The following is a 24,169-nucleotide window of genomic DNA, read 5'->3' as shown; positions in this document are numbered from 1 at the left end:
TTATGGAGATTTATACCCAGTATGAAACTGGTGCACAGAGGCACAATTAAAGGAGGACTGATGCACTTCTGTATTGTCTCTAAGGGGTTCCCCTATTCAGCTAATTCTTCACCTTATCTAATGCAGATTGTTGATAGACTTTTAAGGCCATTATGATGATCTACCATAGTTTAGATAATCCATAGATGATTTTCTGCATAACACAGACAATAGCATTTCACCCAATAATTCCTGCATCAAGCCCAATAACAATCTTCCTTCTAGGAGAAACAGAAATACAAAGGGTCCATTTCCTTTAGGAAAATAATTCTTTAGTATTATTTCTTCTACTGGTATAATGTATGTGATTGGGACCAGGTGGGGGTGTAAACATGCAGCCCATCATCTTGATTCTGTAACTTGGAATGCCCCTCTGTCTACAGAGGATTGTGGAGCAGCCTCTCCAAAGGGTTTGAAACCATTTCTGCTGCCAATCAGAGGTTTTCTCTTGGATGTATTTGTGCAGCTTGTGCAATACCTTTCAATTTCCCTCCTTTGTAGGGGGGAGGGATAGCTCAGTGGGTTTGAGCATTGGCCTGCTAAACCCAGAGTTGGGAATTCAGTCCTTGAGGGGGGCATTTAGGGAACTGTGAAAATCTGCATGGGGGATTGGACTAGATGACCTCCTGAGGTCCCTTCCAACCCTGATATTCTATGATAATTAGACCTTGAAAAATATTGCAGTTTATTGTCTCTTTAAAATGTTTCTAAGACCAATGGACTCTAAAAATTGCTCTAATGTTAGTGGAAATTTGAGGTGTTATCCTTTTTACCTTTTTATTTTCATCCTTTCTTTCAGTTTTCCTACCTAAGGACAAATTGTCCAGGCCTTCCTGACATCTGAGTAATTTTATTCCTAATACTCAACCCTATTATTCCTTTCCCATATCTCCAATTTGTCATCTTTCCTCCTGTTATCTGCTACCTCTCCATTTTCCTCCTCTTTTCTTTCCCTGTCCAGCAGTACTTGATATTTCAAATAGATTTCAGCTGCAATGGAAATACAATTCCAATAAGGTTCAGTGTACCGAATCCTTCTCTAGCCACTGAACTGTGTGGGACAAATTTGTCCTTGGTGTACCTGTAATAGAGCCAGTGGAATAACACCAGGCATCAAATTGTCCTGTTGTTTCTTTCTGCAACTCTTCCTACTTCTATTGTAACGAGATACAATCACTATAGCAGCTGTTATTGGTCAGCAATACAATCTTTGTTGAGATTTCATTTCCCTTGCAGCCCAAATACTAGATTATATTTCTCATCTATGCCTTTTAGCAGACTTAATTTGACATTATATTACACACCAACCTGGTGATGCTCCACTGCTTGTTAATATAAATTACTGGCATTTGAAATCCCAAACCTTAAATGAAGGATATAGAAGACTTTGTCCATGTTCAAGTAATAAATCTGCTATTAGCATATGGGAAGTTTACAGCTGTTAGCCACGTGCATTTTATTTTTATATCAGTTTGATATGTCTTCATCGTACATTTAGTTTATTCCTGGTCTTTTTATGTACTTTATATAGATATGGACAAAATGTCTACCATGGTTGGCTGTGTTTGTTTTGGTACTTTATATTTGTGTTGCATTTTGTAAGACTAAAACCTAGTGCCCCTTGTTTTTAGGATTCATGTGCTGTATGTTAAACTTCTCAGGTTATTCCTATTCATAAATGACTCTCAGAACTGAATATAATCCCCTTGAAATAATTCTTGCTCTGCTTCTGAGACTGAGGGGAGTCCCACCTACAGAGCATGCAAGTGAATGCATGCACCTGGGTGTGAACTCCAAAACATTCCCTGTTCACTTTGAGTAAGTATCCAGAAGCACAGATCTTCCATGGTAGACTCTAGAGAGTTTTTGAGCCCACACAATCCCTCTGCCTCTTGCTGTTCTCTTTGGAGGATGAGACCCAGTAGTCCTACTGTATTTTCTGTGAGTAGCTCATTTCACCTTTGATAAGGAGTCAGCGGGGGCCATGGGTTTTTCTACCCATAACCAATGGGCAATGCTGTAGAATAGGAAGGTGTCCCCATCTTCTAGGAACTTGGGAGCCAAAATTAAAAAAAAAAAAAAGACTTTTCTTTTAGTAAATAGAATAGTGTCAATAGGTTTGCCCTGTGATTATGATTACGGCAGGATATGTTCTACCTATTTGGCTTCTAGGAATTTATCTCCACTATCTGTTACCGGGGGGGCACTGCTCCTAGTTCCTGCCTGGGGCACAGTTGTATCATCTTGGCCTGGGCAGCAGGATGCTTTTGAACTGCAGTCAGCCAGGCCCTACTCTTCCAGGAGAGGGGAAGAAAACACTCTCTACCAGTAGCCCCCTTCTCTGGGCCAGGTGACTCCCCAAAGGAGAGAGAAGGAATTTGCTTCTGTTATTTAAGCTAGGTCACAGCTCCTAGGTGTAAAAGCTTGATATTCAAACAGACGTGACTGTCCCTGATTCCATCGGAAGACCGGGCATTAAGTACGCTCAGCTCTGAGAAAAACAGACTTTAACTGTAAACTGGGTTTTTCCAGTGAGTCCAAAGGAAGGCCCTGCTCAAGTGTTGTGATGGGTTTTTCTTAATCCTGGGGAGCATCCACTGACTTTGGGGGGGAATCCTTTTCAGGGGCCCAAATCAGCCCTAAGACGGAGTGTAATAGCCGAGTCTCGGCGGAGACAAGCTGGAGGAGGTAGCAGGTTTATGGGCCCCTCTGCCGTGGGTGCGAGAGACACGCGTGGGAGCCCCCCCCCAAGCAGGTCCGCGGGCTCGGGTGGGATTCCCGCCTGCCGTGCAAGGGGCCAGCCCGCCCTCCGGCGGGTCGCTGCCGCGCTGCAGTGTGGACGGGGGGGGTTCACGCCCCGCTTCCCCCGGAGCAGGTGGGGGCGGGGGCCACGCGCGGAGCCGGGCGGGCCGCGGAGGCTGCAGCGCGCGGGCTCGGCTCGCGCCCCGCTCCGCAGCCCTTCGCCGGGAGCGAGCGCCGCGCTCTGCGTTGGATTGCTCCGGTCTGCCTGGAGCCCGGACCCGCCGGCTCTGCCCAGGCGCGCTCAGCCGAGCGCCGAGGCGCGCTCCCAGGAACAATAACAGAGCAGGCGGCGAGGGGCCCGCCGCAGCCGCCCCCCCCCCGCCCCCGCGCCATGTACGCCTTTGTGCGGTTCCTGGAGGACAACGTCTGCTATGCGCTGCCCGTCTCGTGCGTGCGGGACTTCAGCCCCACGTCCCGCCTCGACTTCGACAACCAGAAGGTGTACGCGGTGTACCGCCACCCGCGCGAGCCGGAGGACGAGAGCCCCGGCGACTGGGGCGACCGCCTGCTGCTGCACAAGGCCCAGATCCTGGCGCTGGCAGGTGAGGCGAGGCGAGGCCGGGCCGGCGCGCGGGGGGAGGGGTGGGGTCGGGTCGGGGGCAGGCCGGACCAGTTAAAAACAAATCGCTCCCGCGAGGGGGGCGGGCGGGCAGAGGCGGCGCCCCCCGCTCGCTGCTCCCGTGGCCACCCCGCGCGTGGGGGCGGCGCAGGCCTCTGCCGGGTGGGGCGGGGGGAGGAACGTGTGTGTGGCGGGGTTCGCCCCACGTCCTCACCGGCTGCAGCGCACCTGGGGCGGGCGCGGGGGGGGGTGTCACCTTTCTTGGTGGCTTTTCCCATAGCTGCCACTGAACCACATCAACCCCCCCCCCCCCCCCCCCAGGCAAATGAGGCCGCAAGAAAGGGGAGGCGATGGGGACGTCAAGCAGGCTAATCTCATCTCTGCCTTGAGCCGCAGTCAGGCCAAAAGGGCCCCACCTCCATGTAACTACCTGCGCGACTTCGTTTCCAAAAGAGAGAGAGAGAATTCGTGATGGGAGGTTTTGCCGCTGAACACCCCTTACTGGTGTTACTGCCCCTGTCTGAAGTTACTGCCACAACTTCATATTATCTTTGATTTTAGGAATAGCTTTTATCATTTGCCCCGGACACCCTTTACTGCTGTGCACTTGACGTTTTGTGGTTTGAAATCTCAGCCTGGGAATTGAGGACCCGAGTACATCTGGAACTTTAAATAAAAAATTAATATATGAAAATGACCATACTGCACCTAACAAGAATGAAATAAGCTCCCCTCACTTCTGTTACAAAAAAAGTTAGACCCCCCCCTATTATACATATAGTGCCTGATTCTCTTACCCTGCACCTTGGAGTCACCTCCACCATTGCAAGTGGGTGTAGTATTCCACCAAGTCAGAATGATAGTTTTTCATGCACTGGTGTAAACAACTTCATAAAGTGCAGTGCAGTGAGGGATCAGGACCACATATTCTAGCCCTGGTAAAACTTGGTATTGCTGCATCAAGCTTATTCACACTTAAATGTGAGATGATTTATTTAAAATCTTTGCATCACTATGTCACTGTCTTAGAGAGCCTGCCAAGTTGTATATTCTGAAACAAATTTATTTTTAAGACTCTAGAGTTTTGCAGTCTGCCTTCAATGATTGCAATGACCATGACAGTGTATCTAGTGGAATGAATGTAGGACTAGGAGTGAGAACCTCCTGAGTTCTAATCCTGATTTTGACACTCAGGCATGTCATTTTTAAGCTATTTATAGTAAGTTTTATAAAGTTTACAAATCTTTGCCAGGTAAATACAAGAAACAAAATAATCATTACAACAGCTAGCTTTTGTTTAAAGAGACATTATATAGGAATTTAATCATTAGACATTTCTGTTTAACAGGGTGTTATCATACAACAGAGTAAGCATCATTACAAGAACTTAGGCAGGTCATTTAACCTATGTGCCTATTTTCCCAGGTGTAAATTGGGAATAATAATTCACACTCATTTTAACATTTATATACAGTTTTTTGAGAAGGGTAGAGCCTGATTCTCCTCTCAAACCAGTATAAATCAGAAGTAACTATACTGAAGTCATTGAGTTGATAATGTTCCAAAAACAGTGGGAACATAGGAATTGCCAATTCCAATCAGGGCAGTGGTCCATCTTATACAGGATACAGTACTGTCTTTTTAGCTGTGACCAGCCCAAGGTATAAGAAACCTCACTGTGGAGTAACCTGACCATAGAGGAAGTTTTTCATAGTTGTTTTTGTTGGCTTATGCCCTGAAGTATGAAGGTTTCTATTTCTTATACTATTTTTTTATCCTATGAACTCTTGATGTTCTCATTAGCTAGATGAGGGAAGAATCAGACATTAAGTGCTAAGTTATGTACATGGAAGATGATACGAACCCTGAATTTTTCTGTAAAAAACCAACTTTTCTACTACTGAGTCAGTTACACACTACACACAAAGAATTATTGTTTTACTCTTGAAACCATCACCTTCTGGCCATCTCTCTAGCGTAAATGTTTATTTTATTATTCCAAGAAGCTTCTAGTGCCTGAGGAGAGAAATTGATCTTATACTTAGAAATCTTGGGAATAGAAATTTGGGTTTGTAGTTCCTGTATCAGCTTTGGCCCCATCAGCACTGATTCTCCACTTGTGAGGTAACTCCCTTCTCTTCATGTGTCATTATATAATGCCTACATCTGTAATTTTCACTCCATGCATCTGAAGAAGTGAGGTTTTTTACCCACGAAAGCTTATGCCCAAATAAATCTGTTAGTCTTTAAGGTGCCACCGGACTCCTTGTGTTTTTGTGGATAGAGACTAACATGGCTACCCCCGATGCTTGTATTAGCTTTGGCAGGAATAGAATTATCAGCAAGTTAGCTTTAAAATCAGCTACTTTGCGGCAAATTGTAGAGTTAGGATATACTTTCTAAAATGTTTCCATTGGCATATAGTTTCAGGACTAAAGTCTTAAGGCAGCAGATAGAATATTGGAGTTGTTACTCATTTACAAGTCAGTAATAGTAATTAACATTTATGTAGGAAATCACCCCCTGCCCCAAGGTTTCCAGAGCTCTCTAACTAGTCAGTTAACTATTGTATGTAAACTTAGTGTCATTCTAACAGGCATATATGTATATACAAAATACATGCATAGGCCTTGGTCTTTCAGTCAAATTCAAGCAGATGGGCCTGCACCATGCAGAGTACCAGGGACTTCAGTGGGGTTCTGCATAGGTGCATGGATCCTTCTATGTGGGTCAAAGTGCAGGATCAGGGCCATCATTCATATATTACATTTTTAAAAATAGGGGTTTTTAAAATGTGTTCACTTCTGAGCATGTTCAGAGAACATCTTCCCCAATTTTGTGGTGCTAATTTGCATACACTGAGTTAACAGGACTATTCAAGTGAATAAAGTCATGCCTGTACATATGTGCTTGCACTATCAAACCCTGTCTGTGCAGTGGTGATTTAATGATATTCTGAGAAACCTGGCCTTTGTTTCCTTGCCTTTTTTTGTTAAAGCAGGGTGGGGGCAATGATGAAAATAAATTGCCCATGCACACGTGCATTAAGAATGACAATTAAATATTTGATTTTTGAAACATTGAAACCAGTTTTTCCTTTTCTGTGTTACTAAGAAAGCCTTAGCCAATCCATTTTCAAACGTTGGCCGCAAGTCCTTATTTAGGTGCATTAATAAGTGGCTTGTGGCTTCAGTGGGACTCCCCATAGGTGTGACAATATTTTCAGACCTATAACCCACACCATTTCAATCCTGTGCTTGTAATCTCCCTTCTTAAGTATTCCAGCAACAGTCCTTAGACCAGTGAGGCCAGGCTGGGCAACAGTATACTGGAAGGGACAGTGATGTTGCTACACAAGCAGTACAGATATCAAAAATGTTTTGTCAAAATTGGGCTCGCTTAAAAAAAAAATGTTCTGAGCATACTCAAAAGGATCACAATTGTTATAGCCTTTGATGGGTGGCAGGGAAATACTAAGTCATCTTTTTAAATGCTTCAATAATTAAAGAGATTTTCCTTAAACTTTCTGAAAAAGTTATACAGGGATTGAGGTCAAGGACAGAGTTTCAGACCCAGAGAAGAAATTTAGAGAACTGAGCATTGGAAAGCTGCTTATAGCAGAAGTTGAGACAATCTCAAGACTTAAAGTTCACAGGCAATTGCTGTTAAGTAAACTAGAAGAATTGTTTCATTCACCACTAGAATGAAAAGTGGTTGCCATTCAACAGCATACAGGAACACTGCACTGCACTTGGAAATGGGAGGTTAATAGTGTATCTAATTGAAATTGCAAGAATTTTAGGCAAGAGTGACATCTTGTACTTTACTTTTTAGAAAGGGTTGGTGCCTCTTCATATAATGATCCACTACTTGACTTTTCTTTTTGACCTCTTTCTCAGAATTAGTCCTTTTAGCCTTTTTTGCTGCAATATCTATCTGTAGTTCATAGGTTCTTCACACACATCCAAAATATTTGTAGACAAATTCTGCCATTGGTTATGCACATCCTATACCAGATAACTTCATTGGCCCTTAGATGATTAAATTGAGGGTCCTTCCTGCTTATGAAATAGTAACCATATACTAGGCTAAAAGAGAAACAATTCAGAAGCAGAGGTCTCATAGTTTATTACCTCAGGCTATTGTCATTATCAAGTTAAAAGGGAATATCGTCTAGTTGGAAATATACTTTCCTTGGCTACAATAAATATCTCTGTACTCTGGCTACTGTCCTCAAAATTTCCCAGCCACATGACCACAACAAACCTCAGATACTTACCCCCTATCCAAACTGGTTCTATATGCTCCAGTTTCTTCAGTCTTTGTTTCTACACACTTGTTCTTGCCCATTGAGGATGGCTTAGGCTCTGCCCCATACTAAGATAGACCTGTCAAATGTAACTCGTTTTAGATGACTTTTAAGGCAGCCTTTAAATCTTGTGATGAAATATTTTGCTGTGTTTCAGGGGCATTTAAAACTTCCATTCACGTTGTCACAGCATGACACTTGGAGTTTTGAGTGGGGGCAGGGTGGAAAGGGGCTGAGAAATTGAGATACTTGTTTGTTTTGGACATACAGGAGAGGAACTCTGAGGGCAGTAGTTAATCAGAAGGGAAATATTTGCACAAGGACTACAGTGATTGAAAATATATAAGGCTAGATGCTGAGATGCATCCGGAATGCAGAGTGTTGGTCAGGGAAGTGGTGTATACAAAATTGGCTTGAAGCTCCTACTTGCATGGTTGTGATTCTGTTGCTAATCAGTGCATTTCTTCTATGTGCACTGTTCAGACAGCGTGAGGGATGGCATAATATAAAGTATCCCAAACACACACTGTTTATAAATCTTTCCCCTTACTCTCGCAGTTAAGTGGGTATATGGCATATGAATCCCTACACAGGCTTATATAGTACTCCGTCACATGCATTGGCGTGAGTGACCCATGGCCCCATACTCTGATCTGAACACCGATTTAGAATGTGGCATCGCAGTTGGTTTCCCCCAGCCTTGTCCCAATATTAACTTTCAAAAGCTTTAAAAAAAAAAAATTTTAAAGTATAGGTCATTTTCAGTAGCACTGAGTGGTACTTGTCTCTCCTACCATACGGAGTTGTGCTTGAAATATTGTAGTGACATTGCCATTAAAATTACTTATTTTTGAGCATTTAATAAGACTGTGCCTCTAATTACATTTAACAATTAAAAGCATCTACCAATTTTATGGGAGCAAAAATAAATGGAAGTTGAAGATGTTTCCGTTATCCTAAAGCAACTGAAAAATACTTTCCTCTTAATTTTTTCAAGGCATTTCTCCATAATGTTACCTTAGTGCCACTGAACTATTTAAGAAAAGATAGTGGCCAAACTGTGTTTTTAAAATGTTGTTAATGTATTATTAATCAAATATTAACACTGTTACTACTTTTCTGTATGGGCTCACACAGTGTGTAAATCTGCTGGCTACTCCAAGTCTATTCTCCTCTTCCTTGGGAGTCTCTATAATGGGTAGGTGACTGGGGAGACTTCCTTTGTGGTGGGGTGCTAGAGGTCTTAACCCTCTGGTGCAGCTGAAATGCAGCATTTCCACCACTTTGTGGTCTTGTGGTCATTAGAGCCCCTTTAGAAGTGTTCTAGCAAGGCAGGCAGGCAGCCAAACCATAGCAAAGTTTATTGAGTTGGTTTCCAGCTTAGTAGTTCTAACTGTCTGAGGTTTCAAAATGCACTTTATAAAGTTGAATTGTCATTATAATGTTAAATGTCATCATAAATGTTAAAAGCATTCTTCATTTGTAAAGTTCTTAAACAATAACTAATCCTCAGCCCCTACATGAGGTGTTGTATAGGTAGATATAAAACTGAAATGTACAGGATAGGACTTCTTTTAAAATGTGCTACTTGTTTTCAATTTTTAAAAAATTATAAATTTCTAAAAAATACTGCAGTGGGTTTCAGTAAGGATTAAAGGACCACCCCTGTGAGGTATGCAAGCATAGATGGGGAGACACCAAGACAGAGAAGGTGAATTACTCAACATCAACTAATGAGTAAATGTAGGAGCCAGGATTAAAACTACTATGCTTAGTATAGACAGTGATTCCTGTTTTCTAGTGTACTGTTTTCCCTACTTGATGCTGCAGCTTAATCAGTTTTATGACAGACAAGAACATTATTATAATTTCACTGTAAAATTAAGCAGAAGGCAGAATTAGGCTGTTCAAGAATTAAAGCTAATTCAAACAAACGTCTGTAGATTAATGATTTATACTAGTTTCACTTTTTTAGTTTTGAGCTATGTTTGCTTTTGGGCAATTATTGTCAGACTTGTGGGCATGAATTTTGAACTAATATTTTTATTAGTGGAAAAATCAGAAAACATCTACCTACATTTTTATATATGTATTAGTTTTATTACGCCATAGTGATTTATTTGATCCATCAGAATAGCTCCAAAGGTGCCACTGCAGAGGACTGGTAAACAAAGGCTCACAAAATTATATGTAGCAAAATACTTCAGTGTTGTCAGGGTTGAGACAACTGACTTCAAATTAGTATGCATGTTAATATGGTTTCTGCTGTAAATCATCCAAATCAAGAAATATCAAGGTTGTGATTCACTAACAAACTTGTGCATTCAAACTCGAGTCTGACTCTTGAGACCTGCCGCCATTCTCACTAAAGTTGGAGAATGTTCATGTTTAGTGGGAGCAGCTCACACCCATACTCCATCAGTATATTTTATTGTTAAAGTTACTGAAGGAGAGCCAGCCTTGATGTAGAATTTCAAACACAAATTAGAGAAGAAAGAGCCTTAGTTTATCTAATCCATTTTTATGTTAATACAGGATTGCTTCCTCCTCCTTAACCTCTGTCCTCCAGCTCCTTCTTTCTATCAAACAAGCATGCCTTGATCTCCATCCTCAATAAGTTGACTCCATCTTTCTGCCTGTCTTCCTTTTTTCCCCTTCACCTCCAAGCCTGTCAAGCAGGCAGACTACAACCATGGTCTCCAGTTTTCTCACCAAATTACACTGAGTCCTTCCCAATCTGGCTTCTGTTCTTTCCACCCCATTGAAACTACTTTCAACCAAGGTCTGTCAGTCTTCTCCAGGCCAACTCCTAGCATGTGTACTCCATCTTTTGTGACCTTTCTGCTGCTTTTGACATTTTGTTGATCATACTCATGCTTGATGCTAAGTATCAGAGGGGTAGCCGTGTTAGTCTGGTTCTGTAGAAGCAGCAAAGAATCCTGTGGCACCTTATAGACTAACAGACGTTTTGCAGCATGAGCTTTCGTGGGTGAATACCCACTTCTTCGGATGCAAGCAGTGGAAAATGCTGTGCTTTCCTAGTTCTCCTTCTACTCCTCTGCCATTCCTCCAATGTGTCATCCTCCTCTCCCCTTTCTGTATAGGTCTCATAGGACTCTCTTTAATGTCACCTTTTTGGCAGACCTCATCCACTCAGGACTTCAAGTGCCATCCATCTTTCTGCTCCTAATCTGTTTTGTTCCATCCAAACCTATCTTCCAAATTGCTTGACCATCATCACCTCCTTTTATGTCTCACTAACCATTTAAATTTATGATGGCCCAAACAATCTTTCTCCTAAATTGTCAACTCCCCCCGTTTTTGGGTGTGGGGGGGATTGGAGACCTACCATCCTCCCTGTCCTTGAGGCCCAAAACCTGGGTTATCTTAGACTCTGTCCTCTCTTTTGCCCTTGACGTTGAGACTTTCTGAATCCTAGTATCTCTGTAGCATTTTTAATATCTAGTTTTATCTTTCTGCCCACCAAGCTAAAACTGTTGTCCAGGCCTTTATTGTCTCCTGTCATCTCCTCTCTGACCTTCCAACCAAGTCCCATCTCTAGTCAGTACAAAACACAGCCACTAAGATGATATACATTGCCTGTCAATCTGGCCATCCCTACCTCTTGTTGAATTCAGCTTTTGGCTTCCCCTTCTTGACTACATCAAGTTCAAACTTCTTGTTTTCTTTATAGATCTTCCACAACTCCACCCCCTGCCGGTTTGTCCAACCTTGTCTCTTGCAGAATTACCCCACGCATTCTCTTCTCCAGTAATGATGCCAGCCTTGATGCCCTATTAGCATGAAGATTGCTTCTCCCAGAATATTTCTTCTTACTCTCTCTAATGCCTGCTCTGCAAGACCACTATCTTTTCTTAAATCCCTTCTAAAAATCCTGTGACGGGGTGCTCCACTCACCCCTACGATGGTGCCGCTTCCTGGTCATTTTGGAGAGTAACTCGCCAGGTCAGTTCCCTTTCCCACAGTTGCACTCCATCTCTCTCTGCTAGTCTGCAGCACCTCTCACACTCCATGAGCTGCTGCCTCTTCATGACACAGCTTCTGACCAGGTTATGATGTATTCTCCCCTTCCAGGTCACCAAAGCTTTTCTCCCTAGCAACCTCAGGTAGTCTTCCCTTTCACTGCCTCCCAGGGCCACTCCTCAGTGGCTGGCAGGGGAACCCCAAGTTCCAGCTCAGGGACCCTCTAGTCAGCAGTCAAGATCTGTTCCCTTTTAGACCTTACTGCCTTTCCCTGAACCCTTTTCCTTACCATCTGGTGCTCCCTGCTTTCTGGGTTTGCCAGCCTCCTAACTCCCCCCATCCAGGGAGTAAATATGGGCTACCTGTCGCTGTAGCCTCCAAACACTTCTCCCAGAGAATGACTTCAGACATTCCCAGCAGCCCCTCTTCAGCTAATTTCCCGTCTTTATAAATCCAGCCCGGCTGTTTCCTCCCCAGCTGAGCTCCCTCCATTAGTCAGGGGATTGCTTAACCACCCAATTCCTCTCAGCTGTGGCCTGATGGTTTATTAGCCGATTTCTCAACCAGCCTTAACCCTGTCAGGGCTAATGTGGGGCGAGCACCCCATCAGAGACCCCCTTTTTCCTGATGCCTACAAGAAGCTAATTGATAGTCCTCTGAAATGATGTTTTCCATCTTCAAATAAACCAATCTAACTTCTTTACTCAATCTTGCTGTTTTAATCTTTTCTGTATCTTAGGGATATTTGTATTGTAGTAGCACGTAAGAACCCCCAGTCATGAATCAAGGCCCCACAGTACTAGGCACTGTGTACACACATAACAAAAAGATGGTCACTTCTCCAAAGAACTTAGTCTAAGTAGCCCCATCCTTTCTGACATATGACTCTCCTTGTTGTCATGTCTGAAATACGTTTGCAAAGCGGGGGGTGGAGGAGGCTAGGGATCATGTAGTTATTTTGTATTATAAGGCATAGGTATGCTCTTGGGTAGGGTAAATAGTAGTGCTGCCCCATAAATAGCATCTGTCACTTCAAACAAGAGGGCTAGTTAGTGCCAAAGCTTAAATCAGTGGTTCTCAACTTATTACACATTGTGGGCCGCACAATGTGTTATTGGGGCTGGGTGGCAGGGCAGCAGCAGCCTCGACCCCACTGGCTGCCCACTCTGTGCCCCCGCCACATGGCTGCCCCGGAGCTTGTGGGCCTAGGTGGGTTCCCCGGCCTCCGACCCCGTTGGGCTGGCCAGAAGCCCCAGACCTCCGACCCTGCCACGTGGCTGCCCTGGACTCCGCAGCTCGCAGGGCAGGCCAGCAACCCCAGGCCCCCGAACCCATGGTGCCAGCTGGCAGCCCCGATCCTGCCGGGCAGCCTGAACCCCTCCATGCCAGGCAGCCAGGAACTTGGTGACCCCAGCATGCTGGTGGCCTTTAGCGCACAGCTGAGCTGGGCCACATGTGTGTGCTAATTGGGCCACATGCAATCCACAAGTTGAGAATCACTGGCTTAAGTAAATACAGAGATAAAGTTCCCCTCACCACAGAAGTGATTCCGCCAAGTTAGGAATGAAGCAGATCGGCATGTCAGCATGGGGGAAATTTGCACCCATGTTGTCATAGTGTATCTGATCTCTGGCTGAAGAGGTTTTAAGTACATTATCTTCCACAAAGATTGAAATTTACTAAAAATTTTGGGAAAAGGAGAAAACATGGACTTAGATTATCGTTTTACTGTTGGTATCATAAGATGCACAGCACTGCCAAACTTGTACTTGGACCAATCTCGGATCTGCCATTTCTCATTCACTTAGAGTGCAGAGCTATTTCTCTGCAGTTTTCCATCATTTACTCCAGAGGCGAAACGACTACATCTGAACTGTATTTTAAAACATCCAGTTTATTCAGGTCTGACCAAGACTCAAGTCCCAATTGCTAGGTTAGAATACAAGGAATGTTTTAAGGAGACTTTTAGGTTTCCAATTTGTGACTACTGAATATGGTTTTCCGTCTTAGGGCTTTCACATAACCATTCTCTTGTAACCAAGCAGATTCTCTTTCTGCCATCTGGTCATGTATGCCTCAGTTGACTTACACAGGCTTGTAGGCCACTGTGCTTTTGACCTCTACTTCCAGCCCCAGCAGTCCTTTGCTAGCCCTCCTATGTTCTCCAACTCAATTCCTTAGCCTTTCCTCAGTCCAGTTGTCTTTCCAGCCCTCCTAGGCTCTATACAATTCCCTTTCTCATTCTGCCTCTACCCCATGGATTCTGGCTGTTTCAACAGCACTTTGGTAGACGACATCGTAGGGTGACCATGTCCCTCCTCTACTGTATGTCTCCAGTCCTAGGACTGTAACACCATGGCTGGTCAGTTTTGAATTGACATCTGGCTATTTCCCAGAGCCACTTTATACACTGATCTTGCCTGGTCTCCTTTATGCCCCCTTCTGCTCCTACGCTTCCCCACCTTCCTTGTCAGAGAACCACTTTCCAGGTCTCACCTCTTCATGGAGCAGCTGCCTCAGCCTTTCTAGTTTTTTGAGCGTCTCTCTACTGAATCACAGAATGTCCTTGGTCACATGACCAGCCAAGATCACCTCATCCTTCAGGGAACTACTTGCCCAGAATACCTGTTTTTAGAGGGCCAAAACCCACAGTACTGTGCAGGCTTCTGACTCACCCTGAACCAATTCGCTCTGCTACATCTGCCCATTTAGTGATGGTTCTCCTCCTCAGGTCCTTATGTGGCCACATTGGTGAAGGGTTTATTCTGTATATGGGAGCAGGATTTTATAGAAATAACTAATTGAAAATACAACCATAAACACCTACGGGTATGGTGCAATTCTTAACATGCAGCACAGAGTTTAAATGGTTGGAGACAAATTTTAGGCACGTGGGCCACATTGTCATTACAAATCAAATCTTCAAGCCATATCTGTCCCAGGGCTGCTAATCTCTTATGCTACTCTTGGGCCATTGAGTTTATCCTAGTCCAGCCATTTTGGTTCATTTTCTACTTTTCCTTGGGGCACAAAATGGTGCAAATTCTCTTCCATGCCAGACTCCTCTTCTGCACCTGTCCCTGTTAACCTAGCACAACACTGCAGTCTGCATTCATCCCCCCTCTTCCCTCCTCTCCCCCCTCCACATCTGAGCTATTCAGCATAGCACTGCCATGTGCCAAATAAAGATACCTGTGTTACGAAGGCTGGAGTTGAACTGAGTTCTTAGGAAGCTGAGTGGAAAGAGGCCTCCAAGGGAATCCTAACAAATAGCAGGAGTAGTGAAACTAGAATCTTAAAGGGAACTGTTCCAAATGCATGTGTGCACACCATGAGAAGCAGTACTCCTGCATTAGCATGAGACTTTTTCTTTCAGTAACCACAATTAATGTAGAAGAAATGAGTGTGGGGGAAAAAAACAAGTTTGTTTATTAAACAAAACGCTTGTTCAGATCTAAAACACTGGATAAATTGTATTAAGCATAAATAGACCTAGAAGAACAAACCAGAAGAGAGTATTATATGTTCTGCTGCTGCCAAGTCAGTGGAACATGAGAGAGCTGGCTAGCTGAATAAATTAAAATGTCCCAACTGTTGCTTTAACTTATACATCCATTTTTTCCTCCCATAATTTCTAAAAGATTGGTGTAGGAGAAGGTGAGTTTTCTTCAATCTACCTGTCCAATCTCTAGTATATTTCGCAAGATCAGCACTAAAATCAAAAAGGGGGAAAACCAAATTGCAGAATTTGAAAGGAGCCACACTGACAGTGAAAAACAGTAACTAATAACAGACTAGGGATTTTACCTCATTGTCCCTAGTTTGCATATGGTTCAGATTGGTAGTGACTTGGAAATTACATTTGATGGCTTTAGTAACCTATGCAAAGTGAATGGGTTGTATCAGTCTTGTTCCTAGGACAAGAATCCTATTGGTCCATGGAGATTGCTTTCCATTTTCCAACTATAGAAAAGGGCTCTCTTCCAGGTTAGTTTGAAACCTATTTGCAAGGCACTGTAGGAGAACTTGCTCTGCAGCTTGCCTGTGCAATACCTGTACTATGCAAAAATAGCACTTCTTTGCCCAAGAGCTTTACATCTAGTGCCTTTCACCAGCACTGGATTATTTTTAATCATTGTTTTAATTTTTGATAATTGCTTGCAAGGAGATAATCAGTACTCCTCTCTCACTCTTCTTATCACCTCTAAAAAATTTTTCTTCAGTCTTATAGAAGCCTATCTAATTTTCCTGTCCTGCTCTCTGACAACACGGATGGACCACTTCACTCTTACTTCTGTATGGTTTCCAGATATCTTTCCAAACCTAGCAGTTGGACTGCTATTTTGTTAAAATGGCATAAGCATTCAAAATGCACTGGGGAATGGAGAGAGATGTAAATAAGGCCTACTTTTTTTTGTTTTTTCTTTTTCTTCCTGCATCTGTCTTAGTATCTATTGCTACCATCTGAATTCATTTCAGGTTGTCTTTTGTTTGTTGTTGCATCTTCTTTACTTTACAAAGCCTTGGGCTGTAATATCACCATTTGCCTACAAGAAATCAATTTCTATCTTCAGCCAAATAAATTGCATTCCTCTGTGTAATCTGGTTCTAATGAATGCCTTGCTCCTCATTAAACTGTGATTTACCTTTGTTTCCCTTTTCTGTACTGTCAGAACTAACCATTGGAGGTCCTGTGGAGAGATGCTAATTTTGAAAAAGTGGAAGTTTGTGACTAAGCACACACAACTGGTATCCACACTGGCACTTCTCAAAGATATTCATAGGACATTTCATGGATTACAGTTTGAAGGTGGATAAGAGGACTCAGTTTGTCTTATTCATAATCTTCCAATGTACAAATAGAACACATGACTTTACAATCTAAAGTTATCCCCATTCTGTTACTGACTTTATGTTCAGGACAAACAGACTTAGTCTGTTCTGCGAGAATTTTAATAAGTGACAGAGTCCTGTGGCACCTTATAGACTAACAGAAGTATTGGAGCATAAGCTTTTGTGGGTGAATACCCACCTCGTCAGACGAAGATTCCCATGACACTTTTTGAAAGACCTAGGGTTTGGCTCTAGTATGTCCCAAAGAATAACCAAGTAGAGTACATATCTTAGGAGCTTGTGTAGAATACTTCAAATTTGAAAAATATTTTTACAGTAAAATCACTGTTACATAGTCTCCTCTCGGGGTCTCAGGATAAATACATTTTTATTGTCTGGATTTTGTTTCTCTGACAACAAAGGATTAGTATTATAAACTAGAACTAGGGGTGGTGTCAGTGATGACTGTACAAGTTCTGCACACAGATCTCTGCAGGTGCCTCTCAAATCTGACCCGCTGTTTTTCCAGCCCTGAGCACTGCAGAATCTGCCATTTGTGCCAGATGATGTGCTGGATTTGTGCTGTTGACAAATGCTGAGTTAGGCCTACAATTAAACTACCAAACTCTCACTCACTTTAGACCTAAACAGAATGTGAACTTTCAGTAGCAGTTTATGAATGATATCTGGTCTTGTTGATTGATATAATTTAAAGAAATGCAAGTAGTTCTTAGGGAGTTGAATTCTTTACAGCATCAAATGGTTTCTACCTCTTTTATTTTAGTACTAATGGCTATACATTAATGCATTTGATCACTATCCCATATATCTAACTTGCCATTTTTTTTTTAATATGCACAACCACATATGGCCAAGTTGTCCCTGGTATAGCACCATTGTGATTAATGGGTGTCAGAGGAGTTACACTGGATTAATTTGATCTATTGAATATTGAGGGGAGTAAAGCATGGGAATTTTTTTTTAACTGGTCTTGCCTAAATCATGCAATATTTGGAAGTAAGAAGACGTTGATTAATGTAACATTTTTATTTTTAATATACATTTTAGAAGACAAAACTGACCTTGAAAACAGTGTGATGCAGAAGAAAATTAAAATCCCCAAACTCTCTCTCAATCACGTAGAAGAAGCTGGGGAGGTTACAGATTATGGGGAAGAAGATGTGGAGCTTAGACACAGTAAGGTATTGAAGTTTTTTTTGTTTTGTTTTGTTTTTTGGGGTGTTTGTGTGTGTGAAAGTGCTTGGGGCATATGCACACATGTCATAGCTGAAGAATTCCAGGCTGGCTTTCCATCCCCTTAAAACGTTCTGTTGATGCAATTGGGTCAAATTGGCGGGCAGGGGCTGTGGGTGAGAATTCTGAATTGCTTTACAGACCAGCTTTTCAGAAATCCAGTTCATGTGCAGTGGAGAATTATTTTTGTTTGTACAGTCTGCAAAACTGAATTGCTGTTAGATTTTTGGAACAATGTTTGTTTAACTTGGGCCCAGGTTGCCCCAGCTACATTATTGTTAAACAGCTGTTCTTGGGTGGCTCTTTTTAACCCGTTGTACTCAGCTTGTCTTGAATAGAACAGGGTGCTGTGAAAGTCCCGACTAAAGAGTTGGGTGGGAAGAAAAACTAACAAGATTGAATCCCTCTGATATAGAGATCAGTGGTCCCCTCAGGTTGAGACGTCAAAAACTGTGTAAATTTTTTTGTTTTGTTTTCAAGTAACTTCTCCTTTAAAAGTCTGCCAACCTGGGGGGGTTTGGGGGGGGGAATATTGCTTTGTGGCTTCATGTGTTTGTCTGGGTGCAGGAATTATACTAGTAGATTTATTTATGGTGGGATGGCATCTTTTTTAGAGCATGTATGGCGCAGGAATAACATTGAATAATCTCATTTTCTGCCACATTACTCATGGACGTGGTATGGGAATTGATAGCATCAGTTTCTTGTGTTTATTTAAGCCATGAGCTAGGTTTGCTTTCCAGTCAGTTACTTGGAAATTCAAATACTCTTTCTATAGTTGGCCAGTTGAAAAAACTGGTGACTTTTTGCCTATACTGGTACATGGTAATACCATCACTCAGATCCTTTACAAAGGAGTATGCATTTATTAATAGGCTTTGGACTATTGTGAGAAAGAGCAAAGGTAAATTGCTGCTAGAAGTTCACTGGAAATTAAACATCTGCAATGCAGTACTAATATATAAGGAATCTCTTGATCTGGGGGATGGGACTAGATTGTGTATTCTCTAATTTATTATTCTAATTCCCTTTCCAGTGCTTGCAAATAGTATAACTCATTTATTTTCACGGGGAGAGGTAGGTGTGTGTGTGTGTGTGCGCGCACGCATGGGGGTGGGAATAGTCAGTGGACGTTTGTCTGTGTAGTGAATGAAAGGACACCATTTTATCAACCCATTTTCTCTCTTTAACTCAGTAAAACTGCTCTTATTTATACTGGTGAGAAAAATATAGACACTACTTCAGTTTTTTTAAAGTACCCTGCAGTTATGGATAACATACAAAATACATAATTGATACCCTTTTTCACTTTAAGACAATCAGAAAAGGAAATATAAACACTGTATATATGCTAAACGTGAAGGGCTGGACTTTCAAAAGGGAGAAGCCTTTTTTTAAATAGGAAAGGTCTGCCTAAAGTACACTCCACTTGCACACGCAATTTGGGCAAATACAACCAAGAAAGGCCTCCAGCAGTTCCTAAAGCTTGCATATTATTACACACATAATTCAGTTATGGTAAGAGTGTTCACAAGCATCCTTTAGGAGCAACCTTTTTTTTTTGTAAGGTGGCCCTTGTTTCACTTTTTTGGAAAACAGCCTTAGTTGTCCTGAAGGCTGGAGTTTTAGTTCATGTTATGTATCGAGTTCCTGCTCTGCTAATGTTCTGTATTATTGTGACACACAGAGACAAGATGGAAGGAAACAAAGTGAAGGTACCCACAAAAGCATCGAAGCAGTTGTTGCTCGCCTAGAAAAGCAAAATGGGATGAGTCTCAGTAGTAGTTCGAGCCCTGAGGAAACCTTTATGGAGACTTCGGAAGGCATTAACAACATGGACGATGCTGTAATTCCTCGTGTTCTCTATGAAGAATTGCTGAGGAGTTACCAACAGCAGCAAGAAGAAATGAGACACATTCAGCAAGAACTTGAGAGAACACGGAGACAGCTTGTGCAGCAGGCAAAAAAGCTAAAGGAGTATGGGGCATTAGTGTCAGAAATGAAAGAGCTCAGAGACTTGAACAGGAGACTTCAGGATGTGCTGCTTCTGAGATTAGGCAGTGGTAAGTGCTTGATATATATGGGACTAGTTTTAACAGGCTTCACAGTATCTTAAAAATAGAAACTGAAACTTCTTCCAGGTATAGGGATGGGGGGCAAACAGGACTTTGCCTGTTAAAGAGCTTTTTCCACTTCAGTTGTGCTGTGCATATTGGGTTTGTACACCACGCGTCTCTGGATCTTTTTTGAATGATAGCAGCGGTCTTTGTGCCGGTAAGTCTGACTCAGAGTTTCCATGTTAAAGTACCTTTTTTAAAAGAACTGAACTTTCACCCCAACCTGAAAGTTGTAGTAAAGTTTATCTTTGGAACATATCTGTCTTTTCTTTATTAAATTACATCTAAAAAAATTCCATTCAGTGCATAGTAAGTGTAAGGCAGACTATTAGGTCTTACTGATTGCAGCTGTTTGTCGGTATTTTTGCTTTTTGTTTAAGGTTTCTTTGTTATGAATAAATAACCAAGTTTTGGCTTAGAAAAAGTTTTTCTAGGTCATTAGATTATATGTTCTTGAACCTTTTGGCATTTGATTTTAAACAGCCAAGGTATTTGAGAAATTACAGGCTGTTCATGAACATAAGTGTATTTTTTTTAATAATCACAATGATCCATTAGAAAGAATGTTGGTTATTAAATATAGGTTTTATACAATTTTGGATTTAGTTTCCAAATAGCTTGAATCAATGGCACTTTTTTTGTTGTTTAGTGATAACTATTTAACTATTATATTGGAATTGGTGCAGAGTAGTAGTCTGTGTCACTGGGGGTGATAAAACTTGAATTCTTCATTATGATTTTAAAAATAGTTTCCATATTTGTTTTTATTTGTAAATAAAATTCAGAGTCCAGTAGTCAAAAGGGTCCATAGTCAAGTCCTGGCCACTGTAAAATGCAGTTATAGGTTGCACGCCCAAGCTTTGGCATGCTGTTTTCCATGTCTGTTTTGGGACATGTAGAAGTAGATTTTCACACATAATTTGAGTAGAGGGCCACCTACCCTCATGCAAATCTAGTATGTGGTTTGTGAGCCAATCTGAGTTTTTTGTCCACACAAGATGTTAGATGTGAAAAATTGCATGTTTATGGTTTTTTGCATACATTAAAGTGTGCTTGGTTGACGTTCACTTTGAAAACTTGACTCCAGAGATTTAAGATGTATTTAGCATGGTGAATACCCAGAGTAATTAATTAAAGGGCATGTAAACATAAATAAGCAAGGCTTTCAACACAGTATCAGAGACACAGTGTGGGTGGTTGTAAATTCCAGTGAGTTCTCTGAAATTATCCTTGGATGAAAAGATGTTCATCTAGCTGATAGTAGGACATATGTGAATTGTCAGTCCAGATGTTAGCAGGCAAGTCTGCTAACCACTGTTTTATTGGACGTGCTTGCTGGTAGTCTCAGTTGTGAGGCCAAAACTGGAATGAACACAGACTATGGACTATCCTTTCATTCCTAGGGATAGTTTCTTCAATAGGGATTTGATGCATCTTTGCATGGACTGGTGAAAAAAACTTGAAAAGGTGTTGTCCATGCCAAATATATTCTCTAGATAGTGGACTTGAGTTTCTAATGCAACAGTCTGGCACCATTTTAATGATTGATCATAATACCACCAGCATTGAAGAAATCCGTTCAGCAGATTTTTAAAACTATTTCAGATTTGAGTGATGAATCTAGACATTTATAGAAATAGGCTCTCTGCAATGAACTAATTAAACTAGTAGCACCTCTTTCCAATACCTGGCTTATCTATTCACTATTGAGAGTGATTTTGCTGAAGACAAATTTCATGCAGTTCCAGCCCTGTGGTCCGCTTTGCAGAAATGGAAAATGCCTCCCATTGATCTGGCCACTGCTTCACTCCTGAAGAGGTGCAGCTCCCACCTTCGACTCCTGTGGGGAATACTGTGCCAAAAAATTAAAAATTCTGCACACAATATTTTAAATTTCTGCACATTTTATTTGTCAAAATAACATCCTATAATCATGCCAGTTTCAGTTATTCTGGTAATTTTATTTCAGAGTACCTTTTTGCCAGAAAGTATGTCTGTAACAACAATACAGACGACAAAAAGGATTCAGGAAATGTTTTTTGACAAATAGATTCCTTACTTGGCATATTAATACAGAATTTTAAGTAAGTCATTTAAACTACAATACAGAAATGTATTTCCACCCCCCCTCGGAAGTGGTGCAGAGGCTTGGGGGAGTCAGGGGTAAGGGAGGAGCTGAGGGAGAGAGAAGTAATTGCTGGGAAGGAGTTTGGGAGTGAACCTGGAGGGATGTCTCCCCTCCCCACACTAGCCGTTCTGATCCCCAGTCTGTGATCCCACCAGCAGCCCCGTGCCTCCTCCCCTGGCCCCATGGGTAGGGTGCTGTGAGGAATGGAGCCTCTTCTCCCCTCTGCTGGCTGCTGTGGCCAGGGAGCCAGGTGCCCTCTGTTTGGCACCACAGCGGCCCCTGGTGAGTGCAAGTCATAACTGTAGTGCCACCCCAGCAGAATATATTTCCTGTAGAAGAAGAAAAAAATCTGTGTGGGACATGAATTGTGCACGCGCACAGTGGCATAGAATTCCCCCAAGAATAACCTCTCTGCTTGGTCACATCTGCTGCTCCCATTGCCCTTATCTCCTTTCCCCACCCCCCTTTGGAGAAAGCTATAAGAAGCAGCAGCACTAGCAGTGTGCAAGGATGCTGTTGTATTAGACTTTAGCAAAGGAAGTGGAAAACTTGTTGCCTCTTCTGCCTCCTTTGCACTCCTATGCAGAGCAAACACATTTGTTGTACACTGTAATTTTGGGACACTATAAAAATGAAGGTTTGCGCTTTTTAAATTTTGTACTCAATCCCTGTCCGGATGTGCATATTAATTTAGAAAGTTCCATTGTTTTTAATATAGGGGTGGGGAATCCCATAAACATTAGAAAGTACTTGGATTCCTAGCCTTTGCGGAGTGTTTGACTGTGTATAGTTTGCGTATTAAATTCTTCCCTACATCCATACAGTCCCGTTGGTTTTGGTGGCGTTATTAATGTGCAAAGGTAAAAGTTGGACCTAAATGTAGCCATATACATTCTGTCAAGACTTGAAGCAGCAACTACAGATAATTCAATGTCCATTTCCTGTAATGGTTATGTTCAAATAGAAAAAGTGTCATGGGAAAATAGATGCAAAATTAGTTTATGGTTAGAAATGTGGAACTACTGCAGACTTCAATTGTGATAAGAGGGGGATCTCAAACAAAACAAAGTGGTTAGTTATGATGGTTGTGAATATGTGCCGTCCATGAAAATAGTTTAAAAGGGTAGTGTCTTGGACTTACCTTTAGTTGTTATGGTGAGTTCATGAACCTAGAGTTTCAAATTTCACATAATTTATGTGAAGTTATACTTTTAGCAGGCTACTGTTAATGCAAACTAATTGCATTTCTGTTTCACCTAGGGACTTACACTTTCTTTGTGTGAGATGACAGCTGTTTTGTACGGATGAATCACAGCTGGGGGAAACGTGTATTATTGCTGATGTTTTAAACTTGAAGGCCAAATGTAGAAGAGAGTTCAGTTAATCTCTTTCTCTGTTACTGGAACTTGCTGCCCCACTGACAGTGTGAATATCAGTGTTCATAGCCCTTTACATTATTATACTGAGTTGCAATTTATTACACAAGGGCCTTGGAAATGACTTGCCATAGCTGACGCAGCATCCTCAGATGCATCAGGAGGAGAATAAGATGGTCAGTATTTCGCTATTCTTTGTGAACTATTAAGGGTTCTATTCTGATGTTAAGGCATAACCTTTCGTTTGAGGTGGTGCAGCAGTACACTGTCTCATGGAAGCACAATATCTCCTAGAGTTCCAGGGAGCAAAGGGGTGGGGGAGAAAGTATGGTGGTTCAATGGATATTTCCTCTGCTGCTTGGAGGGGATGCACTGCCATGGCATTCATCTCTCTAGCCAGGATCATATTGTGCTAGGCCTCTGCACACATGCAAAGACTATTTTTGACACTTTCTCCCTCCTCTGTGTAATACACCTGACTGGGCACAATTTTTTGCCCTTATGTAAGGGGCTGCATGATCCAGTACATGTTGGGGACACCTATACAGCAGTTGAACACCAATGGCTGGCCTGAGTCAGCTGATTTGGGCTCATGGGGCTGCAAAATTGGTATGTTTATGTTTGGCCTTGGGACTGAAGCCCAGGCTCTGAGACCTCACAAGGGAGGAGGGTCCCAGAGCCCAGGCTCCAGCCTGAGCCTGAACAGCTGCACAGCAATTTTTAGTCCCATCACCTGAGCTCCATGAGCAAGTGTCAGCTGACCTGGGC

The 24,169-nt window shown here is 42.2% G+C and overlaps 2 protein-coding genes across 12 annotated transcripts in view; both read left to right on the top strand.

The window, feature by feature from the left end:
• The window catches only part of AGBL4 (AGBL carboxypeptidase 4), a 1,358,157-nt gene that overhangs the window by 835,560 nt on the left and 498,428 nt on the right, over positions 1-24,169 (top strand). The window lies entirely within an intron of this gene.
• The window catches only part of BEND5 (BEN domain containing 5), a 50,948-nt gene that overhangs the window by 4,806 nt on the left and 21,973 nt on the right, over positions 1-24,169 (top strand). The window contains exons 1-3 of one of the 4 annotated variants that reach the window (XM_045028060.1): positions 3,126-3,383; positions 17,595-17,728; positions 19,468-19,843. In XM_045028060.1, the coding sequence (XP_044883995.1) occupies positions 3,173-3,383; positions 17,595-17,728; positions 19,468-19,843 (721 nt within the window). In that variant the 5' untranslated portion in view covers positions 3,126-3,172. Of the gene's footprint in view, positions 1-3,125; positions 3,384-17,594; positions 17,729-19,467; positions 19,844-24,169 lie in introns of those variants that run through there. The other 3 variants (XM_045028064.1, XM_045028063.1, XM_045028061.1) reach the window with 3 other exon arrangements.

This window comes from Mauremys mutica, chromosome 8 (assembly GCF_020497125.1).
Source record: "Mauremys mutica isolate MM-2020 ecotype Southern chromosome 8, ASM2049712v1, whole genome shotgun sequence".
NCBI classification, from domain to species: domain Eukaryota; kingdom Metazoa; phylum Chordata; order Testudines; family Geoemydidae; genus Mauremys; species Mauremys mutica.
This window is presented reverse-complemented; position numbering and strand designations above follow the sequence as displayed.